The sequence below is a fragment of the Neltuma alba genome, unplaced genomic scaffold (assembly GCF_004799145.2).
Source record: "Neltuma alba isolate B1F8T4 unplaced genomic scaffold, ASM479914v2 tig00010742_pilon, whole genome shotgun sequence".
Classification (NCBI taxonomy): domain Eukaryota; kingdom Viridiplantae; phylum Streptophyta; class Magnoliopsida; order Fabales; family Fabaceae; genus Neltuma; species Neltuma alba.
In genome coordinates, this window is record NW_021635569.1 from 139838 (window position 1) to 164756 (window position 24919).

At 31.0% G+C, this 24919-nt stretch overlaps 2 protein-coding genes across 5 annotated transcripts; one reads left to right on the plus strand and one right to left on the minus strand.

Moving 5' to 3' along the window:
• The first annotated feature begins 8219 nt into the window (after nt 1–8219).
• LOC114758681 (uncharacterized hydrolase YugF) lies at nt 8220–13069 on the plus strand. 4 transcript variants are annotated; one of them, XM_028947751.1, is made up of 10 exons: nt 8220–8593; nt 9363–9457; nt 9539–9636; nt 9737–9786; nt 10387–10497; nt 10636–10725; nt 10986–11078; nt 11358–11453; nt 12309–12374; nt 12572–13069. In XM_028947751.1, exons 1-10 carry the CDS (start codon nt 8396–8398, stop codon nt 12716–12718), a joined length of 1044 nt encoding a protein of 347 aa, XP_028803584.1. In that variant the 5' UTR covers nt 8220–8395; the 3' UTR covers nt 12719–13069. The 4 variants fall into 4 exon arrangements, with proteins under 4 accessions (XP_028803584.1, XP_028803585.1, XP_028803586.1 ...); XM_028947752.1 differs by having other exon boundaries at nt 10399–10497; XM_028947753.1 differs by having other exon boundaries at nt 10402–10497.
• A 1396-nt stretch (nt 13070–14465) lies between these two features.
• On the minus strand, nt 14466–16604 carry LOC114758673 (PLASMODESMATA CALLOSE-BINDING PROTEIN 3-like). Its single transcript, XM_028947741.1, has 4 exons — nt 16286–16604; nt 15767–16006; nt 15592–15628; nt 14466–15071 (listed from the first exon to the last, which is right to left on the minus strand). Exons 1-4 carry the CDS (start codon nt 16335–16337, stop codon nt 14792–14794), a joined length of 609 nt encoding a protein of 202 aa, XP_028803574.1. The 5' UTR covers nt 16338–16604; the 3' UTR covers nt 14466–14791.
• Nucleotides 16605–24919: the final 8315 nt, after the last annotated feature.

Below are 24919 nucleotides of genomic sequence, written 5' to 3' on the forward strand. Positions count from 1 at the left end.
TGACCATTAGGATAAAGTAGAGAGAGAAAATGTGATCAATATGCTTTTCTCTTAGTGCAGCAGCAAGATTCTGACACCCATGAAGAAGGAAGGGAAGGTTTAATGTCAGGTTCGTCATTTTATTTACGAGTGTTTATAATTTTGATATGAAATTATTAATTATTAATTTTCTAAAAATATTAATCTTATATTTTATACACAAACTAATTATTCATTAATTATATAACTAATAAATAGCTCTTACGCATGTTTATTCAATTTTTCAAAAAATACGGGATTTCATATTTAAAATCCTTACACACATCCGGACATAACAAGGCCAATAGGACCAACACTCGAAATAGCAATAAAAAAAGTCGCCGATATTGAGATTAGTATTTACAAATTTATTATTTTAAAAAAAAATATAAATCAAAATATATCTTTTATGTAATCTGTGCATGAAAAAAGTGCTTTTGATAATAACTACTCCTCCGGTCCTTAATATAGGATCTAATTCTTGAGTTGATTTTAATCCTAAATATAAGACTCATTTCTCATATTTATTAATTTTCTCTAAATTACTCTTATGGATATTCTCTCAACCATAATCAAGTAGAAAAAGGAGAAGGGGTATCAAAAAAGATGATTATGGTGTTTTAGGAAAAATGTATCATTTTTCTTATAATTAATTAACTTACCTAACTTTCTTAATCTAATCAAATTAGTTAAATGGGTCTTACATTAAAAACCGGAAGAGTATCTAAATACTCTCATTTTATCAAAATTATTTTTTTATTAAAATCAATTCTTCCAAATCTATTCCCAAAAGGTATAAAGGTCTTTTTTTTTCTTGGAAGTCTTCATTAAAAAGTAATAGCTGTCAAGAAGGTTCTTGAGTAATGTCACTCCGAAAGTTGTAAAATCGGAACATTGTCACCTTATGTTGACAGATCCTAACGGTCATACGTTTAGTGGACCAATTATGAGGTGGCTCTGCCACGTAGGCTGTTATGCCTCATGTTATGCCATGTCATTGCCACCCCCAGTGCTCCATTGAAACTTCCTTACTTCTCTCTCCTAAAATTGGAAATAACCATATGACTAGATATGCTCATCACAGGCCCCAAAAATCCACTTCCAATCGATTGAATCAAAATCCACCATCCGTTACTGTTATCTTCTTCTCCTTCGACGACCGCCCCTTCACCATTAGTCACCATTGTTCTCTTCTCTAAGAAAAATCCGCTTCTTCAAACTTCTGGTTCTTGATTCACGAGTCCCAAATCTTGAAAGTTCACGTTAGAAAAACAAACAACTTCCCCATTCATTTATCAACAAAATCAAAATAGATTGAAATAACCAAATCATGTCTGATTTTTTTTTTCCAGAAAAAAAGTTGCCAAAATAAGAATTCCCAGATCTAAGGGGAGAGGATAAACACGATTTGGGGGGTTCAAAAAATCGGTTCCCATTTGATGAGGAAAAGCCCATAGGCCCACAAGCAAGCTCATAGGACAAAGCTTGAAGCTCCAATGGCCGGCAAGGGTGCTTTCCTCTGAGGAGGTTAGAGGCTCCTTTCTCGATAAGTCGGAGGTCATTGATCACGTCATCTCCCTCACCAAAAACTTCCCATCGATACCCAGAACGAAGAACGCAGACTCGCTGAGTGAATGTAAACGAATCTGGTGAGTAATAGGCTCGATTCCTTTTATCAAGAAAAGTACAAGCATTAAATGAAAAGAAAAAATACAGAACAATATTAGATTTTTTTACCAAACAGAATCATATCAAATTGATCTTGCAAATCTGCAATGATTTAATTAAATAATCTAAACAAATAATAATAAAGGTAAGCTGACATAGAAGAACCCAATGGAGGGGATCGAGAGACTAGTGGCGGCGAGAGAGATCCCATTGATGCAAGACATTTTTCTTGCTTGAATGGTTAGAAGTGGAGGACGCTTTGTGCCTTTCCAATCGAAGATGAAAGGGTGGATGCTAGAGTAGCCCCACAAATGAACTTGGGGAGGTATCACTTTTCTTTTTTTAAAATCAGTTATACATTTCACTTGGTAAAAAAAAAAAGTGAGGTGGATGCCATGTCATTACCAATGTTGCATTTTAGAGTGACACCTTGTCACTTAACAGAAAATGTTAGGTTTCCATCGATGTAGGGTGATATTGCTCCGATTTTACAACTTTCAGGGTGACATTACTTTTTTTATAAAAAAAACTTCATGACAGCGAATGCTCTTTTGTAGAAACTTTTGAGACAAAAATGACCTTTATCTTTTCTCAAAATAACAGTTTTTCTAAAAATTATTCTCCAAAACATAGTTCAGTTTTATCCAAACATTCTCTCAAAAGTCAAGAGACTGTCAGGTACTAAGGTCTCGGTGACGATTGAGATTATCATTGATAAAATTTATTAAAAGAATGTTTAGTATGAAGAATTACTTGTCACTTGTGATAGGACAAAAGTATTTAATATGAGGGATTGCTTGTTACTATTTTCCAATCTTATCTATATAGATTTACCCAATCACAATTATAAGTAACAAGTAATTTCTCATACTAAACACTCTTTTAATGGGTTTTCTCAATCACTATTTTAATCATTATTTCTCATTATCAATGCTTCATATTAAATAGGATCAAAACATGAGCACCTCTTCTAGGTATAATTCGAGCCTCCTTTCCATTAGATCAAATCATGTTGGTTTTTAGGGAGTTCATCCCAACAACATCACGAGGGAGGCTCCTTTGACCCATTCAACACCTTGAAGTGAAAAGACATGGCTTTTATGCGAAAATGCTATCAACATAAACAGCAAAATAAAAATATCAAAATGTTACATGATGAAAAATATTTACCCACATAGAAAATATCAAGAAAAAATTTCATTTTAGGACCACTATAGGCAATTAATATCAATTAACCTCCAAAACATTTCAAAACTTCAGTCAACCTTCAAAGCCCAAAATAAAATTAAAATTTAAGGATAAAATTATAATAATACCCCTCCTTTTTAGAAAAAAATAAATATTAATTGTCACCGTAGCTCCTACTACTAATAGAGGTTGAAGGTCCTATTACCAACAATCAAGTGGTTGCCGCAGGAAGTTGGAGATGGCAAGAGGATTTTTTTTCAAATTAAGGTGGCCTGGGGGGGTTTGAACCCATGACCATGTGGCACACAGAAGATAATGTAACCACAAAGCCAACCAAGTTGTTTTGTGATATGATGCAAAGATATATCCAAATATAAATGAACAAATGAAATTCAATAATTTATAAGTGAAATTCAGTAATTTACAATAAAAATTCGGTGATTTACAAGTAACATAATAGAATTCAAAACACCAAATATAAGTGTTTAGATGTGAATGAGCAAGTGAAATTCGAAGATTTACAACCCAAATTCGGTAATTCATAAGAAATATAAAGAAATTCACAACCCTAAATGTAAGTGTTTGAATGTGACCAATAAGTAAAATTCAGTGATTTACAGTAAAAATTTAGCAATTTACAAGAAACATGAATACTAGTATTTGAGGTTGTGAATTATCTTATAAGTTTTGTAATGTTTATGTTTCTTATGAATCACCAAATTTGAGTTGTAAATTGCTAAATTTCACTTGTTCATTTACACTCAAACATTTACATTTGGAACTATGAATTCTCTTATATTTCTTGTGAATCGTCAAATTTGAGTTGTAAATATTTGATTTTCACTTGTTCATTCACACCTAAACACTTGTATTTTGGGTTATAAATTCCATTATGTTATTATAAATTGTCAAATTTTTATTGTAAATTATTGAATATTACTTGTAAATTTTCGAATTTCACTTGTTCATTTACACTTAGAGACTTGTATTTATTTGGTTATATATATATATTTTTTTTTCTTTGCATCATATAATTTAATGGTTTGGTTGGCTTGGTGGTCATATTATTTTTGGTGTGCCAAAAGGTCATGAGTTCAAAACCCCATTAGCCATCTTATTTTAAAAAAATATCCTAATCAAAGTTCAACCTTCAGTGGCAGCCACCTGATCACTGGTGGCCAAACCTCGGACTTCCGTTGGCCAGAACTCTATCGATGATTAATATGTATTTTAAAGAACAAAAGAAGGGGTATTATTGTAATTTTATCCTTAAATGTTAATTTCATTTTAGTCTTGAGGGTTGACTAACATTATGAAATGTTTTGAAGGCTTACTGATATTAATTGCCTACAATGATCCTAAAATAAAATGCTCTAAAAAATCAGATCAAGTTTTTTGTTGCCTGTCTGCCTCCTCGTAAGCCGTTTTTGAGCCTGTTTAGAATAATTTATAAATAGCTTTTTAATCATGATTTACAGAATATGAGATTAGTATGTGAGATAAATTTTATCTCAACTTATATGAAACATACTTATCAGTGTTTTTAAACGTTTTCATAAACAATTCCTCTCTTTCCCAATCTTCCCCATGGCCAGGCGCCCTCCAGGCCTTCACCTCTAAAGTCCAGCTTCCCCTTGTGTACACAGCATGTGCGTTTACTTGCTTTACGCCAGAGTCCCACTTTTAAACCAAAAAAAAAAACAAAAGAAAAATTTGCCAACCAATTTAATAAAATAATTTTATTAAATTCAACATAATGCTAATAAATATACATTACTTTCAATTTTTAATCATATTCCTGTTATTTTTCTTAATTTTATGTTTTCAAAAATGTAGGGCCTGTTTCTTTCTGTTTTTTTATTTTTTATTCTCAAAATAATTTTATAAAATTATTTTAGTAAGTTTTAGAAAAAAAATCAGGATATTTATTCTAAAAATTATATTTGAAAATAAAAATACTAAGATTGGAGGGCGAAACTTTGGTGAGAACTCAAGTCCTCAAACAGAGAAAAAGCCATCGAGAGGAGAAGAAATGATTTCCTAATTTTCCCCAAAAAATACAAAAATAAAAATAAAGAAGATACTAAGCTAATTTTTTAATTAATAAATTAAAAAAGTATACAAGTGTTTTTGTATACTCTAAGAAGTTAAGAATTTCAAAAAAAATTATCACCCACACCCAACAAAAGTAGTATGTGAAATGCTATCTAGGATTTCACCTTCACCGGTGGAAAAAAATTTCTTACGCCAGTTACAAATGACTTTTTAGATTGCGCCTGAAACCAGTTTTAATAAACGCGATTTAGAGTTATTATTGCGTATTTTGAGTGATTTCTAAGAGTCAATAAAAGAAGTTAAATTTGAGCACTGACTGGGGGTTTCTTTGTAAATATTTTAGTTTATAAAATAAAATAAAAGTGGTGAAAATAATTTGAAGTATTAAAAATATCTATTTAATTTAATTTTTTTATTTATTCTCTTTTATGCTCCTCTGTTCCAACTTCCACGAACTCAAAAACAGCAGTGTTTGGAGCTGGATTTTGAATCTCAAAGCCTGATCAGGTGCCGCACGAATTCATAGTAAAAAAAATAAAGAAAATATTAATTTTTTTAACGCCAGATTCCCACTTTTAAACCGAAAAATTACCTTAGTATTTTCTTTTTTTTTTATTTCTTAACTTTTTGAGAAAATTAGGAAATCCCCTTGATAGATTGTCCGCCGTTTGAAGACTTGAGTTCCGATCTTAGTATTTTTATTTTCAAATGTAATTTTGTAGAATAATTATCCAGAGTTTTTTAAAATTTATTTTAAAAAATGATTTTATAAACTTAATTTCAGAATAAAAAATAAAAAAATAGAAACAGACAGGCCTATATTTCTGGAAAAATAAAATTAAGAAAAATAACAGGAATATGATTGAGCATTGAAAGTAGTGTATATTTATTAGAATTACGTTGAATTAAATAAAATTATTTTATTGAACTGGTTGGTAAAAAATTTTTTTTTTTTGGTTTAAAAGTGGGAATCTTGCGTAAAGAAAATAAACACATATGGTGTCTGCACAGGAAAGAGCTAGACTTCAGGGATATGTTTGGTTAAATGAGAGAAATGGGAGGTGAGGGATTTTAATGAAGGGAAGAGGAGGGGAGAAGAGTAAAAGATTTTAATATTATTTTATTTGGATTTATAAAAAAAGAGGGGAGGGGAGGGGAAGGAAAAATATTTTAATATGAACAATTTTGTTCTTATTTCATTTAAGATATGAGCATAATACTCACAATACGACAAAATATAGACATAATGGTCACAATATGGCAAAATATTGCCATTTCCCTCCAAATCCTTTCATTTTTGGAGGGGAGGGGAGGGAAAATTTAAAAAAAATTTTCTTCCCCCATAAAATTTGTGTGTTGTCAAATAAGAAAAAAATAATTAAAATCCCTCTTCTTCCCTCCATTTCCTCCCAAATCCCTCATATCAAACACAGCCTAGAAGTGAAGGGCGAGGGGAGGATCGGGAAAGAGAAGAGTAGGCAGCAGGTGGAAGGATTTGTAAACTCGTTCTTGCAAATTCAATATTTTTCATTATATAGTATTTTACTCTTCCGGTCTTTAATATAGGACTTATTTGTTAAATTAATTTTGATCTTAAATATAAGATTTATTTTTTATATTTATCAATTTTTTTTAAATTACTCCTATAGATACTCTCTCAACTATAATCAAGTAAGTGAGGGAGGAGATATTAAAAAAAATAATTATGGTGTTTTAAAAAAATATATGTTATATTTCTTATAATTAACTAATTTATCTAATTTTTTTAATCTAATTAAATTGGTTAAATAAATTTTATATTAAAAACAGGAAGAATATTTTATCGTCCAAAGAGCATTTTGGTTAAAAAGCCGAACAGGCATCCTAGTACCATGGTCTGAATTTTCATTTAGGGGAATGCTTAGATGAAACCAAACTATGATTTAGAGAATAGTTTTTGGAGAATAGATTTTTGAGAGAATAGATTTTGTAAAGAATATATTTCGTAAAAAATTGATTCTGAGAAGTGAGAGTGTTTGGATAATTGTTATTAGAAGTACTTTTTATATGTACAAATTACTAAAAAGAACATAAGTTAATATGATAATTACATAAAAGATAAATTTTATGATATATTTTAATTTGAAGGAATAAAATTGTTAATAATATATTTTTATCAACATAATTAATAATACATAAAATAATATAATTAATAATTAATTAATATGTGTCTATACTTATAAAATATAAGATTAAATATGTTTATAAAAAATAATTGAATGGTGTTAAAGTTATATTATCGCTGAGATCTATTCTAACATGTACAATCATACTCTCTAATTTAAATCAGAAATAGAATAAATTTACTTTTTCTGAAACTATAATTTTGAGTCTAAAGTAAATTTGAGACCCAAACCATGGTTTGGTCTCAAAATCATGTTTTATCGTACTGCCGAACATCTTGGTCGGGAAAAAACAAAGGGTTAATTAATCCGCAAGTCCTTATAGTTTCAACCAATTTTGAATCAGGTCCCTATAGTTTTTTTTCTTTTTATTAGATCCTTATACTTTTACCTTTTTTAATTAGGTCCTTGTATTTATTTTTCTTTTAATTAAGTCCTTATAATTTCATTAAATTTTTAATCAGGTCCATGTAGTTTTAATTTTTATTTATTAATTAAATATAAGCTTAATTAAATAGATTAATAATGAAATATAAAATATTAATAAGTAAATTAAATTAATAATTATGTAATAAAAAATAATAGAATTAATTAATTCAGGAAAATTTTTTAGAACAATTAATTTTTTTGCTGAAAAATTTAAAATCATTATAATAATTCAATATCTTTAGAATATTATTGTTTATAAACTAATATTAAATAATATATACTATTTTATGTTTATATAATAATACTATTAGAATTCATAAAATAAAGAATAAAAAATTCAGAGACTTAATTAAAAATAAAATGAACTTATAAGGACTTGATAAAAAGAAAAATAAATACAAGGACCTAATTAAAAACAAGTGAAAGTATAAGGATCTGATAAAAAGAAAAAAAACTATAAAGACCTAGTTCAAAATTCGTTGAAACTATAAGGACTTGCGGATTAATTATCCCAAAAACAAAAGGGGAAAAAAGGATAATACGACCCTTTGGGGTGGGGACAGTAATCAATCCATGCCAGAGAAAAGCTCAGTGTTCCTGCAAAACCCAAAGTACCGTACAGATATGTGGTGGGTCTTTAATCGTCCCTCACCGTAAACAAAATATCGCAATTCCAAACACGAGGAGAATGCGTAAGGCGTTAATGGGGTGTTTTTGCTGACATTCCGTTCCGCTGTCGAACTCTCTGCTTGAAAACTCAACTTGATGGTGTTGGTGTGTTATCGCTCTCAATTCATTTCACTGTCTCAGCGCTTAAAACCTCAGCGTCTATTATTGCCAATGCTTAGCTCAGTTTGCGCTGTACAATCCCAAACATGCAAGTTTTCGCCCTCGGTTCTGTATCAGCATCAGCATCAGCATCAGCATTAGCAATGCCTACTAGGTGCACCATGCTAGGGCGTTTCCGGGTTGTGGCTGATGGGTTCCCTTCGTTTCTTCCCAAAGAGGTGGAGAAAATCAAAGACCCATTTGCTCGAAACCTCGCCAAGAGGATTCAGAGACTACCTGTTCCTGTAAGTTCCCACATTTCCCCTCTGTATTTCGCCTTTTCAGTGGAAATTTCGTGCGTTCTTGTTTATGAATTGCACATTAGATGTGGGCTTTGTCCTGTTTCATCACCCTTTTGTGTTTCTTTCAAGTTTCTACCATTGTGGCTGCTTGAAAACGGTAATGGCAAAAGCCTAATGTTGTTTAGCTTGGTGTCGGATGATAGCTGCCTCCCCGGACCTATCTAAACTCTGCTAGAAGGACTGTGCGCTATGGCGATGTACATATAGTTACTTTCGTGTCTCGACGAACATTTTGGACTTGAAACATAACCATTAGACTGGCCTACTATTAATTCGTGGCTTGAAATAACTAGGGATGTCATCGAAAGCTGGTCTTATGAGCAGAACTTGGTTAAACTATGAGTGTGACGCCATGGTCACTTGTAGTATGTGTCCCAATCGGTAACATCTTATTTTCCTGGAGAACGGACGTGCTTGTTTTAGTTGCCTGGATCTCTAGGCTGCCTCGATTTATTTTCATTTGAGATCTTGAAATAAGATTATATAGCTTGTCATAACTCACTTTCAGACTCTAATCCCCTGGAATATAATTCAACCGCCAAATTGCTTTGGTTTGGAAACATTTTGCCAAAATGGTTTCAGTTGGAAATTTTTATATTTATGATAAATATTATGTATGTGTAATTTCTGATTCTCCTCATTCCTCAGTTTAATATGGCACTCATCCCTTTCTGCTTATAAACTGCTGATCTAGTCCATGTGGCCAAAGCAGGTGAAGTTCTCCGAAAATCTCATAATGAGTAGCTGTGTGAAGCCACTGAAGCAGAGCAAGGAAAATCCAGTAGTTCTTCTGCATGGTTTTGACAGGTCCTTAAACTAAGAGACAGAACTAATTGGTATACTTTATGCTTAAATTGCTTTAGGATTTCACACTTTCTTAATATTCAGCTCATGTTTGGAATGGAGATATGCATATCCATTGCTTGAGGATGCTGGTTTTGAAGCTTGGGCTGTTGACATTCTTGGTTGGGGTTTCTCTGATTTAGGTCTGCTTTGTGGCTTCACCTTTCTTTTTCTCCATCTTTCTCTGCAACATTTTAGTTATGATTTTCTTCCTTTTTATTTTTTAACTTCTTTGTCTATCAGAAAAACTTCCACCATGCGATGTGGTATCAAAGCGCAATCACTTCTATCAGGTACCTACAGGTTGCTTAATATATTCATTAAATATTGTGCATTCTAAAGGAGTATTGCAGCTTACTTGCTAGTTGTTACAGTGTAGTTATGAAGTATTATATAATTTTGAAAGTTAAAACTGTTTTGAATTACTTACCTTTGTTGCTAATCATACGAAATGAAATTTTACCCCAAAAAAAAAAATCATGTGAAATTAAATGATAAATCAGTAACATATAGGTTTGGGCTTTTTCATCAACATTTCTTTTTCTTTCTTTTTTTTTTCCCTTTGTAAGAAAGGTCGCTATATAGAACCAATAAGGGCAAGTGTATCCTATTTGAAACAATATGATGCATGCCTAGGAAAATTTTCGAAAGTTTCAGGATAGAGTAGGGTATATATGGTGGTGGTACTGACTTAAAAAAAAAGGATAATAATAACCATCACAAACCTTGATTTTAGCCTAATTGTTACTCATTGTGCATGGCGCATCAATTTCTGCTAGAGATTGGTATGCTTGCAGGAAAGTCATATTGGTGCATCTAAATGGCCGTTCACTGTTTGTCAATTTTTTCCTCCTCTTTTGATTTCCTTCCATTCATTACTAATTGTGTTGAAGTTGTTCTGTCAACAGTTTTGGAACTCGTACATTAGAAGGCCTATGATATTAGTTGGACCAAGCCTTGGCTCTGCAGTTGCCATTGACTTTGCAGTCAATTATCCAGAAGCTGTATGTGTCATCCAATAATTTAACTTCGGAATATCTTCCATAAACCAAATTTGGGAAAACTTGCATAGTACAAAAAGGTGCTTCATTTAGTGACACAATGGGATGCACTGAGCCTTTGGTTGTAGTTCATCTTTTCAGGTGGAAAAGCTTGTTTTGATTGATGCAAGTGTATATGCTGAGGGGACAGGAAACCTAGCAACGTTACCTAGAGCTGTAGCTTATGCTGGGGTAATTATATGTTAAATACTGAAATGCTAAAGCCTTGACTGCTTAGCCCCGGCAATCATCCGGAAACTCATTTCAGAAAGTTTACTGCCTAAACATTTTTTTCTTTATATAATTTTTAAAATATTTTCTATGGTCTTTTTAATTTTAGTTTCATATTACATTATTCCTTTTCCCTTCCTATTCAATTTAACAAGGGTAGAATCGATAAGAATCTTAAACTACTTATTGTTATACTGACTACTGGCCCTCTTTTGATTCAGGCATATTTGTTGAAGAGCACTCCATTACGATTATATGCAAACTATTTGACATTTTCGGACATACCATTCAATACTAGTCTTGATTGGACCAATGTGAGTTGCACTACTTTTATTTATCATTCATGTCAGATAATGCAGTATTTGGATCTTTGAATCATTGAGCTTCATAGCTGAGGTATGTATCCTCGCATTTCATGTTCAGTAACCTAAAAAAGTGTGTATACAATAGTTGGGAATCCAAATTTCCTATGTGTGTAACAAATGTTCTCCTAGACTGCCTGTGGTGCCTTCTTACTGATCAGTTATCATGTACTTGGGCGCTTCAAATTTTGAAAAATTTGTTTGATCAGTGTTCATAAAAATATTTTCTAGGTGGGCCGCTTGCATTGTTTATTGCCTTGGTGGGAGGATGCTACAGTGGATTTTATGACTAGTGGTGGTTATAACGTTGCTTCCGAGATAGGAAAGGTACCTTAATAGGACAGGTTAATAAGCTTTACACACACACACACACATTTATTGACATTTGGAAAAGAGAAGCATGTTGACACTGATAAATGGGTCAAAATTTGAGTGCTCGGCATCGCCCGTGAAGTGTGTACGTTTTGATAATTGGTGATTACACGAGGCATTGTAACGATTCATCTTATTTAAGCTTGTTTGCTAAAAAATCCTTCCATATGTATGCTTCAATGTAGTTTCTTTGCTGTACAGCATTACATTTATTAATCACCTTCTAGTTGTGTTCAATTTCGCTGTACTGCAGACAATTCTTTTATCACTCAGAATGAAGCAACTATACACATTTCACAATTTTGAAGGAAAACTCAGCGACAAGATTATTTCCTCTTGCAGTTATTTATCTTGTACAGAAGTTTTTACAAATTATCATGACTAAATTACAATTGCAAAGTCTTATTAGTGCATAGTGAAAAAGTTATTAGTACTTCCATAACTGCTTATATTTTACGTATGGGGCATGAGGAAACTGTTTCATGATGGCTTTTCTGCCCATATTTACTTTCATGCTTAGAGAAAAAGTTTTGCTGTCGGCTACTTACACACCACGCCAAAAGCATAACGGTTTTTGCTTGAAAAACAATTATAAATTTGTTTATTTTAAATTAAGGATGAAGGGGAGGGGTGAAGTGAGGGGATTGATTCCCCCGAAAGCTAATAAATATGGAGTTGGTAAATGTCATAAATATGTCCAAATATTTAATTGGATCGATATATTCATGCTGATGAAAATTCCCTTATGCTTGAGTAAAGCAGTTTGCCATCCTCATTTCTCTGTATGACATTACAATTTATGCTTAACAGGTAAAGCAAAAAACACTAATCATTTGGGGTGAGAATGACCGTATCATCAGCAATAAGCTTGCCGTGGTTAGTTTCCATATTGTACTCTTCATCTTTCTCAAACGTGATGAACTAGATATCAGATTGCTTAGTGTATGGAAGTCATGTTTCTGAAGCATAATTTAATTTCTCCTTTGGGTTTTAGTTGAATTGTGAGGAAGTAGGGATGATATTCTGCTCCAACGCTGTGATTGAAGTCTATCTTGAACTTTTTACTTTTGCAGAGACTTCACTGTGAAGTACCTGATGCAATTATACGCCAAATATCGAATTGTGGCCACCTTCCTCATGTAGAAAAGCCAGATTCTGTTGTCAAATTGATAGTTGAGTTTGTTCAGAGAAAGTCCAGCAAGTTAAATCAGTTTGTTTGACGAATGTGGGTGTTAAGCTCCTATTACCCATTTACTTACAGAGAAAATAGCAATAGCAGTAGATATTTGGGAAAAGGAATCAGCAGGCGATGGAGCTAAGAAGCCTAAGGTCTGCTAAATATTAATTATAGTTATTTCCATTTATAAGAGTTGTATCCAAAATCTGAACTTGATTTATGAGATGATGATATAGTGTTCAGTGATCATATTTCTCACTGAGACTGGAATCGTACATTCTTTGCCTCATGAGGACAATGTACATGTGTCGCATTGAACAAGAATAAAAACTTAATGATATTAATGCCTTGGAAGCCACTTATTTACAAAATGAATATATTGGGTACATTTGGATAGAGATAGAAAAAGTAGAATCATGAGCCTCATTCTTAATAATGAGATGGGAGTTTCACACCTGATTCTCTGCATTCATTTTGTAAATAGAGAATACAAACGTGTTTTCTCAAGAACATGTTCTCTTTATGCCTCAAGCTCTATTCTAGTTGATGCTGCCTTTTGAAGGATCTACCATGACATGTCTTACTCTGGACAATAATAAAAAACTTCATACATGTACAGGTATAATGTTTAAGCCGTGAGATTCTCTAACCAAGCAAAAAAGCAGATATATTTTTAATATCCTTGAAAATAATCCCTCAGATATAATGTTTGGTTAGGTCTGTGGTCTCTCGTTTGATTATTCTCTCTCTGTGGTTGGCATATCATACATGTACAGGTTGGAAATCTCTCTTTTTCACTCTCTCTCTAGATATTTGTGTGTCTCAGCTGTGTGTACATATATTTATGTATATGTATATATATGGGCTTTATGTTGGGGCTTATTCATATCCGAATGAATTTGATTAAGCCCATCCAACCCGAATTACTAGCTCTACGTACCATGTTGGAAGCCCCTATAGTCAGTGGTTTGGATATTTTATTTCTATATGCTCAATAATAGGAAACTAAACACCATCATCCATTGATGAGAATGAAGCCGAGGTATAATATTTATTTTCCGTACACCTATTATAGTAAGCTTTTTAATTATAACTAAATGCCTTTTTTTAATGTGAGAAGTGTAGAGAATAAAATCATAATATTTATTGATAGTAGATTTTATGTGGGTTTAAATTGTATAAAATTAAAAGATAAAAAAAAAAAACGATAGCCAAATTTTCTGTTCAATGAATCAACGTTCTGGATACAAAGAAGAAAAGGGGGCTCAGGTGGGCGGTTCATGAATTACAATAATGTCAGCCGAACCCTTGATTATTTAATATTCGTCGGTGATTCATATCAGTCAAACTCCATTATTCTCTCACATTCTTGTCCATCAAAAATTGGTCCACGCAACACAAAGAAAGTCCCATATGGTGTCATTTCATCCTTCCATTATCATTATATTATTATTATTATTATTACTACTATTATTATTTATTAATTAAATTTCCAATAAAAGTTAAATAAATTGACGTGCAAAATCGACGTCCAATTGTATTAATTAATGAAAACCACACCTTATAATAAGAAATTAAAAATTGCAAGTACACTTTATGGCAGCCTCCTCTAATATTTACACGTACTTGCACTGACAAGAAGCGGAAAAGGACGACACCAATTAAAATAAACGACAACACAAACGTCTCCCCATCAACTCAAAACGACTTGTCATCCACTCATCCACATAAAGCAGATGGTACAAGGTTCGGATACCAAGTGAAAAGAAGGAGATCAGATAAGCGCGAGAGGGCATCTTGGAATGAAAATACCATTAAAAATTGACGGTGGGGAACAACAAATAGTGCTGCTCATAAATATACAAATGGAGAAAAGGTAAGAAAAAGAAAAATAATAACAACAACAATAAAGGAAACAAATTATATGCCATTCCTAGCTTATCCTAAGTGGGGTCCCTCCCTGCTTTCTGGATGATTCTCCTCAATTGGTAAATAAATTTACAAGACTACCCATCCTCTGTAATGCCAAAATCTCATCCAAAAATCCAACCCAACCACCAAGTATTTTCTCCTTTATAACAACACTAGCTTACTATTACAGCTAGCACTGTACCATTTAGACTCTGAGAAAAGATAGCCAGAAGGTAAGAACAAGGGGAATCAGTAATTTAGTGCCTTCCACAAGAATCTCCCCACCACTGCTACTATCATTGAATGGTGTTGTAGATGATGTTGGGCTAATTCCAAACACAGGACTTCCCATGGTGGTTCCAGTGCCAGTACCGGTGCCGGTACCAGTCCCAGTTCCGGTACCTGTTCCGGTTCCAGTACCGGAAGGTGGTACGATGGTGGAAGGAGATGTGCCTGGTGTGCCAATGGTTGGGCTGCCTGCGTTGCTGCAAGAAGAAGCAAACTAATTGATCAACCGAGATTAGATGAACTTTCAAGAAACCTAATTGATCAAACGTAATTTTAGTACAGATCTAGGGTCAACAACATTAGGAGGGTACAAGAGGACAAATATCTGATGAAACATCCAGATCACAAGCCAGTTAATTGATTTAATGTCAAGCAAGAAACATGATGGTATTTCCAAAAAGACCTTTTAGATGGACTATACTTCAGAATCTGGGAATGTGGATAGCTCAACCAAAAACGTCTTTATGGCTATCTACGCCAAAATATCAAACCTTCTTTACAAAACCAATCCCAGTTTGAGAGGCGTTCTTGCAAAGATTGAAACAAAAAAATTGTTATGAAATCCTTGTTGAAAATTAAAACAGGGTATGGAAAACAGAGGATTGGTTCTTGACGAAAGATATGAACTAAAAAATAACAGAAAGGAAAATAAAAAGAGGATTCCAGTTCCACCCAATTCACAGAACAAGTTTCAGGATTTAAAATCAGGAAACATACCTTGCACTTGAGGGATAAACACAAGAAGATGAAGTAGCTGCAGATCATTGAGAAAAAAGGCAAAAGAACATGAAAGAGCATTAGAAAGACTGAAATCCCTCAAGTTTGAGTCGAAAATAAAAAATAAAATAAAATAAATTGAAAGAAGTTTGGAAAATCAGGAAAATCTAGTTACATGGTGGATTAGCACTTGTGGTGGCAGTGCCTGAAAAATCACAGCTTCCCTGAGCTTGTCCTTTTCGCTGGAAGTAGCTATTAACAGCCCAGTTACAGTGATCTTTCACAGTGTTAGGGTTATAACAAACTCCATTTTGCATAATAGGAGTACAGTCAGCTCCAGCTCCACACGCATAATCTATATTTTTCTGAAGCACTTGATCAGCCACACCATCTTTGCATACACAGTAAAGAGCGCCTATTGAATACCCAAAAAAAGAGAGACATAAAACAAGCTAGTCTTAGTCCCCACAAGATCAAACCTTTTTCTTCCTCTTTTTAATCTTAAAGATGAAAAAGGTCACAGGAAAAACATGTCTCAGAATTATCTTTAATCAAAAACAGAAAAACCCATCTCACAAATTCCAAGCTTTCTCAGAAGGAAACAAAAACAAAAACATGAAAACCCATCTCATGATCAGAATCTGGCTGAGGAAAAAACACAAGCACCAGACAGGAAGAAACCAAGATTGCTTACTTGACCGGCCAATCAAAGCTGAGAGAACCAGTAAATACACCAAGAAAGCCATGATGATGGGTAATTCAATTTCAACAAGCTATCAGGCTGTATTAGTCTGATGAGGCGAGAGACAGAGAGAGTGAAGATCAGAGAAGAAAGAAGATTGATTTCTCAAGAAAAAGGCGAGTCCAGCGCTGATATAGTGGTGCGTCTGTATGTGAAACACTTTTTCAGCTCCACACTAATGCCTGGTTTCCTATCATGGACATGGATGATTAAGATAGGCGCGCTTCTTTATGTATACACGTAAAAAAGAATTAAAGAATATAGGTTTTATACTTCTATTACAGTGAGGGTCCGTAAGGATTGTTCTGGGGACTTGTGTATCTCATAAAGGCTGAAACTTTAGGGGAATATAATTCTGATGATTCATTGTCAAACGGTCCTAAACTCATGAGGATGGTCAAAAGTTAACCCAACCTGGTTCTGGTTAAGCTGGGAATCTAAAAGAAATAAATAAAATACTTTTTCGGTTAGTAATATATATGACCCAATTCTTAAGTTAATTTTGATTCTAAATATAGGACCCATTTCTTATATTTATCAATTTTCTCTAAATTATCTCTATGGATATTCCCTTAACCATAATCAAGTAGAAGAGGAAGGAGGGGTATTAAGAAAAATAATTATAGTGTTTTAGGAAAAATGGTCACTTTTTTTATAATTAACCAACTTACCTGACTTCTTTAATTTAATCAAGTTAGTTAAATTGATTTTATATTAAAAATTAGAGGAATAATAAATAAATAATGTCCATGGGGGGCCAAGAATGGGAAGGTCGGTTCCTTTGTATCTTTTGCTGTAAGCGTGAGCTGTCACCAAAGTACAGAAGCTCCAGCGAGCACTAATCTTCTTCTAGATAACTTCCAAATAAGGAGGTTAATGTAACAATAGGTATTTACAATCAGTGTAGGAGCATCAGAGTAAAATTGGATTATTCATAAATTTAAATAATACTACCTCCAGTCCTAATTATAAGAGACAGTTAACTAATTTGAGGAGATTAAGAAAATAAGTTGAATTAGTTATTTGTCCTAAATAAATATTGTTTTTCTTAAAATATCCTTACTAATCAAGTGTATTGATTAGAACCATTATTGTTAGAAGAGTTACTTTGAAATAAAATGTATAAATATGAGAGATAAAGTAGATTAGGGTCTTATATTTAGAACTAAAATAAAACTCAAATAGGGTCTTATATTAAGAATTGGAGGTATTATAACTTATTTTGGAACAGGGTGCATATAATTTTTTATTCTCAAGTTTATCTTCATTTCAGTTTTAATTCCTCGAGTTACTTAAATTTTCTTTCGTTTGAAATATTAATTCTCATAATTTAATAAAATTATAAATATTTTGTTCTTAAAGGACCAAAATTCATAGTTTCAAATCAAAATTTGTGTAAATTTAAAGGACTAAAAATAATATTCTTTCAGTCCTTAATATAAGATCTATTTAACTAATTTGATTAGATTGAGTAAGTTAGGTAAGTTGTTAATTATAAAAAATATAATATATTTTTCCTAAAATACTATAATCATCTTTTTAAAATATCCTGAACTATGGAATTGAGAACTCATATCTAGTTTAGTTTTGTTTTATTAATGAAATCTAGTTTAGGTTGTGATGTTGATATGGGACAATATTTTATTTTATTTTTATTTAATCTCTTAGTTAACTTCCTCCATCTCTTTGATTGCTCGTGTCACACGCATTATTTTCATGTGTTGGTGCGTGAATCATTCGCTTGGCAGGAGCCGAGACGCCTCATTTGAAGTTGGATTATGCCATCGTGTCATTTTTCAATTGGTAACAGTTTCTTAATTTCTTTTAAAGATCAGACAACAGTTTCTTAATTCTCTCTCTCTCTCTGCATATAAAGTAATAAATTACTTTCCAAAATATAAGACAAGTTAAAGACACTTCTAATGACTGGGAATTTATTCACTTCGAAACTAAAAAAGTGTTTGGATAATATCAAAATCATGATTTTAAAAATGTTTTTACAATATATGAGGTAAATATGTGAAAGAATTTGTCTTGATTTATAAAAAAGTGTTTCTGAAAGGTAATTATTAGGGTACCCAAACACCCCTTAAATGACCGATGGCTAGTGTTATATACTTGATGTGCAAAAAGCTTAACAATATATATATATGGGATTAAATAAGATTAGGAACAAAAAAAGTATCCAATTAGGCAACTCACATCTTAAACTAATTTTAAACAATGAAATAATTAAAGTAGATTATTATTTATAATTAACAATTAAATACTGTTAATTGATATTTTAAGGAAAAATAAAATTTGATAAGTAATTAACTAGATTCTATTCTGATAAACAAAATCTGAGAGTGAAAGTGAAAACTTGAAATTGACTATGGGCTTTGGACTTGGATAATGGGCTATCATGAGATTATTTGAAAATGAATTGTGATATTAATTTATTACAAAAAAGGGGAAAAAAACGAGTTGATCCAAATATTAAAAATCTAGATACTCAAATAAGGCTAGAAAGCTTTATTAACAATCCAAATTGTTCTTATCAATACCATGATGCTTGCTATAAAAATGAATATATTCCTATCATTATTATGATGCTTATTTAATAGTGATGCTTAATTTCTTTTTCTTTTTTTATAGGGAAAATCTACTTTTAATTAATCATTATTATTATTCAGGATAGGGTGGCACCAAATATCAACTTTTGGAGCATAATAATACTTGGTACATGAAGAAAATATTGCCACTTTTGACTTTACAGCTCCATTTAGCCCCTAAAGATTGAGTACTTCATCTTTTAAAAGATTAAAGTGTGGAATTCTTTTGATTCTTTTTTTATATAGCTATCTAATATTTAACATTATTAAATGATATTCAAATATAATCCAACTCCATTAGAACTAATTCTCTCAAAATGATTTTTTAAATTTATAAAATCTAAACTCTTGACCTAAACCAAATGTCTGATTAATAATTAAAATTTTCATCTCTTTGGCGGAACTTTTTTTATTTTAATACGTCATTCATGTGATTTTGTTTAGTAAAACGGGATTTTATATCTTCTAGTCTCTTATGGCTATATACATTCATAACATTTCATAACACTAATTGGCTAATAATTTATCGTTTGATAGTATTTATTTTTAATTATATTCTTAAAATAAAATGAAACTCATTTCATGATCAAAATAATTATTTTAGTTTCTTCTATCATAACACCCCTCTCCTATTTTGTATTTAGAACAGTAAACATATAATTATGCTTATATAGATTATTTTATGTATTATTAGCATTTAAAGGAAAAAGCATAAACATTTATGGCCGTATACTTCATTATATGTCTTATTTTTCTTTTAATTTTCTTCTCATTACATAACAAATCCTTACCAGCCCACACATTGATAAGCCTACCTACCTACTATTACATACTCCTCCGGTCCTTAATATAGAACCCAATTGTTGAGTTGGTTTTGATCCTAAATATAAGACCCATTATCATATTATCAATTTTCTCTAAATTACCCCTATGGATACTCCCTCAACCATAATCAAGTAGAAGAGAAAGAGGGTATTAAGGAAGATAATTATGGTATTTTAGGAAAAACGTGTCACATTTATTATAATTAACTAACTTACCTAACTTCCTTAATATAATCAAATTAGTTAAATGGGTCTTATATTAAGGACAGGAGGAGTATTAATTAAAAGAGTGCTTTTGTTAGCATAAACCTATCTAATTTTGTACGATCAAACCAATAGTCCAAATTCCTTCAAATTCCATTTGTATTTAATTTTGAATTATATTCAAATTTTAGAAAGAGATGAAAAGGGCATTATGGTCCACAAAAAAATTTAAAGAGACTAAACCTATTATTATTTGTTGATGAAAGTTTTATCAGACAATTAATTGAAAATGGGAACAAAGTGTGTTACAAGGTCTCAACTAAGTGTGGAATGCGTAAATCTATATGGTTGAACTTTGAATCTGGTTTAGGGTGACTGAAGTAAATTATTTATTTTTTATTTGTTTTATTAAAATACAAAATAAATTCTTTATTCAGAGTAGTTGGTTCAGGAAAAATTTGGTGCCTGCTACCTAACATCCTTTAACAAGGTCTCGTGTAGTATCGTGGATTGAAAAAAAAGGTTAAATTATTTAGTAAAATACTCTGACTATCTTTTTAGTTTGCATCAATTACACAAAACCTCTCATCTATTTTAAAAATATACAGTTTAGTCTAATTAGTTAACACATTAATGATATTCTAAAAATATTATAAAAATATAATTTTAATTAAAATTTATATTAAAATAAATTTTATTACTATTTTCATCCCTCATTCTAATAAATTTCTAAATTATATTTTTACAGTTACATGAATTTCATTCATTAAGACAAATATAAAAGACTCGATTAAAAATTTAACTAATTTTTTTAATAAATATTATTTGACCAAACATTTATAATTTTTGTAACAAAGATGTGTTAAAAATTTGAATCATAAATTTAAATAATTTTAAAAATCTTTCAAACTATATTATTTAAACTTTACAATAAACAAAAACTATGTATTTAAATATTTTTTTATAATTAAAAGAAATCAAAGCAAATAATTTCTAATGAATGTGAAAATATTAAAATTATAAAATTTTATGGCTTAGGTCAAAATTAATAAATTTTATTACATATTAGAAATTTTAAAAAGGGAAAATTCCAAAAAAGGTCTTTGGAATATGAAAAATGCCAGATTGGGCCCTTAAATTTCGAAAATGACAGAATGGGTCATTGACCCAATCTGTCATTTATGAAATTCAGGCGAATTGACAATTTTGCCCTCATTATTCATTCACACAATGATTCAAGGAATCACTATAAGAGTTAGGTGTTACATAGATTCGTATAGCGAATAAATATTCACTTTTTCATAGTCAGGTGTCTTGTTATTAAACTACAAACTAATGTTGTTAAACACTAGACAATGTAAGTATACCTAGATTGTGTAAAGAATAACTCTCATTTTTTCATAGTCAGGTATTTATTATGTCAGGTACTTATTATTAACTACAACGAATCTTGTAATCACTAGAACAGTATAAGCGTTACCTAGATTTGTTTAGAGAATAACTACTTCACTTTGCCAGGGGTAAAAATGTCAATTCGCCTGAATTTCACAAATGACAGATTGGGTTAATGACCCATTCTGTCATTTTCGAAATTAAGGGCCCAATCTGGGATTTGGTATATTTCAAGAGCTTTTTCTGGGATTTTCCTTTTAAAAATATACGTATTAGAATTATTTTTGATTTTATAAATTTTTTAGAAAATATAAATGTCTAAATAATTATTAAGTTAGAAAGGGATATTTTGATAAAAAAAATTAGTTTAAAGTCAACTTAATGGTTAATTAACAATTTGGGTGGATGGAAATTGAATATTAAATATAAAAAGGAAGTTTGTGTACATACATTTTAATTGTGAGGCAGGTTTATATACGTTTTCAAAACAGAGAAGATTTTTCTACAATTGAGATAGAATAGACGGGTGGTTGGTATATTTTGCTTTTCTTTTAATTAGAACTTAAAAAACATATAGTTTAATTTAAACAAATGAAAATATGTTAATTTGAATGGAATGTTTTGTTTGGGGGGAAAAAAAAACAGATATACATTGACAGAGAGAGTTAGGCTTGTTTGATTCTACTTTTTATTTTCTTGTTCCATGAGCAATTTTATGAAAGTGTTTTGTATTAATATAATTTTTAGTCTCTTCAATTTGTTCTTATTTTGGTTTTGGTTTCTTAAGTTTCAAACTATAGATTTTAGTATATTAACCCAATTTTTTTAAAATAAGTTGAGAACGAAAAAACAAAAAAACAAAATTTAAAAAAAAATACACTTCAAACAAAAAAAAAAACATAAAACTTGTTATCTAGAAAAATAAAGTTACAAATAGTAGTCAATCATACAACTGCTAAAGGAGACACTACAAGCCGTAATTTGACGACAATTAAATCTCATAAAACAGTTAAAAAAAAAATCTCATAAGACGCTATCCACATATCAAATAATTACATAGAAGAATACAAGACAAAATCATTCAATTTCGTCACTAATGTCCATCGAAAATTAGAGATGTAACTTACTAACTTTGTGTCCCTGATTTTTGTCCCTAAATTGCCTGCCAGTGAGAACATGTGGTGGATGATGATCATCGTTGGTGAAGGTCGACAACAACATACGACAGGAGGTGGGGCGATGGCGGCCAGCAGAGACACATGGTGAGTGGTGGTTATAGCTCGCGGTGAGGTGCCGACAACCGGTAGTAACACGTGGCACATGACGAGTGAGTAGAGAAGAAACAGTTTCCTCGATTTTTCCCAAAAAAAAAAGTTTTATTTTTTTAATTTTTAAGCTATTACCTTCGATCCTAATTGTAAAAACCCAGTTGAATAATTTGATAAGATTAAAAAATAAGTTAAGTTAGTTATTTGTAATAAATATGTGCTATCTTTTATAAAATATCTTTACTAATTAAGTATACTGGCTAGAACTATTATTATTAGAAGGACTATCTTGAAAAAAATATATAAATATAAAGGATAAAATGAATTGAAGTCTTATATTTATGATCAAAATAAAAGTCAAATGTGATCTTATGTTAAGAATGAGAGGTAGTATATTGTTTTTTTTTATTTTAAAACAACTAACAACCAATTATCAAACAAGTGTTTTTTTAAAAAAAATTGTGTTCAAAAGAGGAAGACAAACACGTCCTTAATTCTGGAGTGTAAAACTAGATCCAAAGTCCGTATGGAAAAATCCTTTTATAAAACTTTAAACAACAATAATTTGTAAGTCATAATTTTGTGGCCAAAAGTGACAAACACCATAAAGCGATGGTCGAAACTCATGACAGAGGTTGCTTGACGTGCGTGTTTCTACAAAGTGCTTCATTAAAGTTTTGAAATTCCAACTACGGCCAACAAATCAGAATCATTGGCCATCTGGACCACAAGGGCCCACCAAAAAAAAAAAATCCCCTCCACTGGCTGATGTATAATTTCATTTTCTTAAAACTAGATTATAGAATAATTAAAAAGAGAATTACAATAAAGTCTTAAAAAAATTACAAAATAAGTTTTTAAAAAAAATTTTATTTTAAAACTTATTACTACAGACTGCTTAGATTGTTATTGAGATTTCTTAGTAATTATTTTTTTTATTGGGAATTCATTATAATTCTCCAATAATTACAAACTAGAGAGATCGAACAACTTTGTGGGTGTTGCATAGCCACGGCTTATGGTGATGGAATAAGAGATTAGGCCTTGCCCCCTATTTTCACAAAAAAAAAAAAAAAACTACAGAGATCGAGTTGCAACGAGTTAAAGTTTAATGATTGAGTTACAATCGAATCAAACTTATAAAGATTGAGTTACACCAAGTCAAAATATAAGGATCGAGTCACAAATGAGTCAAAACTATAAGGATCAAAGATTAATTTCTTCAAGATTTTTTTAGTCTCTAATATAATATAACTCACTTTAATAATTATTGATAATTATTCGTGAATCTTGTCTCTGTAATTAATATTTAAATATATATTTTTTGTATTTTTTTCCTTTCTCTCAAGACATTATTAGTACGGATAAAGTTAAAATTTTTTTTATCAATTTAAGATAGAATGAATAAAGTTAACTGTCATTTTTTTTAATTTCGTGTGAATTAGTTTAATGTGTCCTGTAATGGGATCCGAGGAAGTAAAGAAAGACATATAAATGTCTTTGAAATATGAGAATTCCAAGATATCCCCCTGAGTAGCTTAATTCCTATGAAATTCTTAGAAACTACCATGAAATTAGGCTTTGTGAAATGTTGTCCTCAATAAAATTAGTTGGCATTGCTTGCTTTAGTTGTTATTTGATAAATTAAAATTGTTATTTATTAAACTATTATTGGCATTGATATTCAGTAAGAAATTTATCTAAAATTAATTATCATTGCCTTAATTTTTATTTGATAAGTTAAAGTTGTTACTTGTTATGCATTAGGGATATTTAAGTAATTTTGTTACAAAATTTAACCTCAAGCTAGTTCCTATAGTGTTCATATTGGGATTTACAAATTTGGGGAGATTTTTATTTCTTTCTAATACACGCACACGCGCGCACACCCACATATATATAGATTTTTTTTAAAAAAAACTTTTGAAAAGGCAAAATAAGTTACTACCTCCGGCCCTTAATTTATTTTGGTTTTAAATATAAAACTCTAATCCATTTTGTCTTTAATATTTATACATTTTTTCTAAAGTAGTTCTTTTAACAAAGATAGTTTTAGTCAATACACTTGATTAGTAAGGATCTTTTAGGAAAGAGAACACCTATTTAGGATAAATAACTAACTCAACTTATTTTTTTAATCTCCTCAAAATTAATCAACTGACTCTTATAATTAAGACCGGAATATTACATAATACCCAGCTAAGATCCTAAAAGTAGATAGCTCTAATTTCGTTGTTTCTCCGACACACATAACTTATGTGTGATTCTCTTCTTTTATTTGATCCCTTAAAAAGAGAGCACAAA

Excerpts from the sequence above, each read along its gene's own strand:
- LOC114758681 (XM_028947751.1), top strand. The coding sequence starts at position 8,396 with ATGCAAGTTTTCGCCCTCGGTTCTGTATCAGCATCAGCATCAGCATCA. Across the intron at positions 8,594-9,362 it reads TTCAGAGACTACCTGTTCCT|GTGAAGTTCTCCGAAAATCT; the intron begins GTAAGTTCCCAC and ends TGGCCAAAGCAG. Across the intron at positions 11,079-11,357 it reads CTAGTCTTGATTGGACCAAT|GTGGGCCGCTTGCATTGTTT; the intron begins GTGAGTTGCACT and ends AATATTTTCTAG.
- LOC114758673 (XM_028947741.1), bottom strand. The coding sequence starts at position 16,337 with ATGGCTTTCTTGGTGTATTTACTGGTTCTCTCAGCTTTGATTGGCCGG. Across the intron at positions 16,007-16,285 it reads AGCTTTGATTGGCCGGTCAA|GCGCTCTTTACTGTGTATGC; the intron begins GTAAGCAATCTT and ends GGTATTCAATAG. Across the intron at positions 15,629-15,766 it reads CACAAGTGCTAATCCACCAT|CTACTTCATCTTCTTGTGTT; the intron begins GTAACTAGATTT and ends AATGATCTGCAG.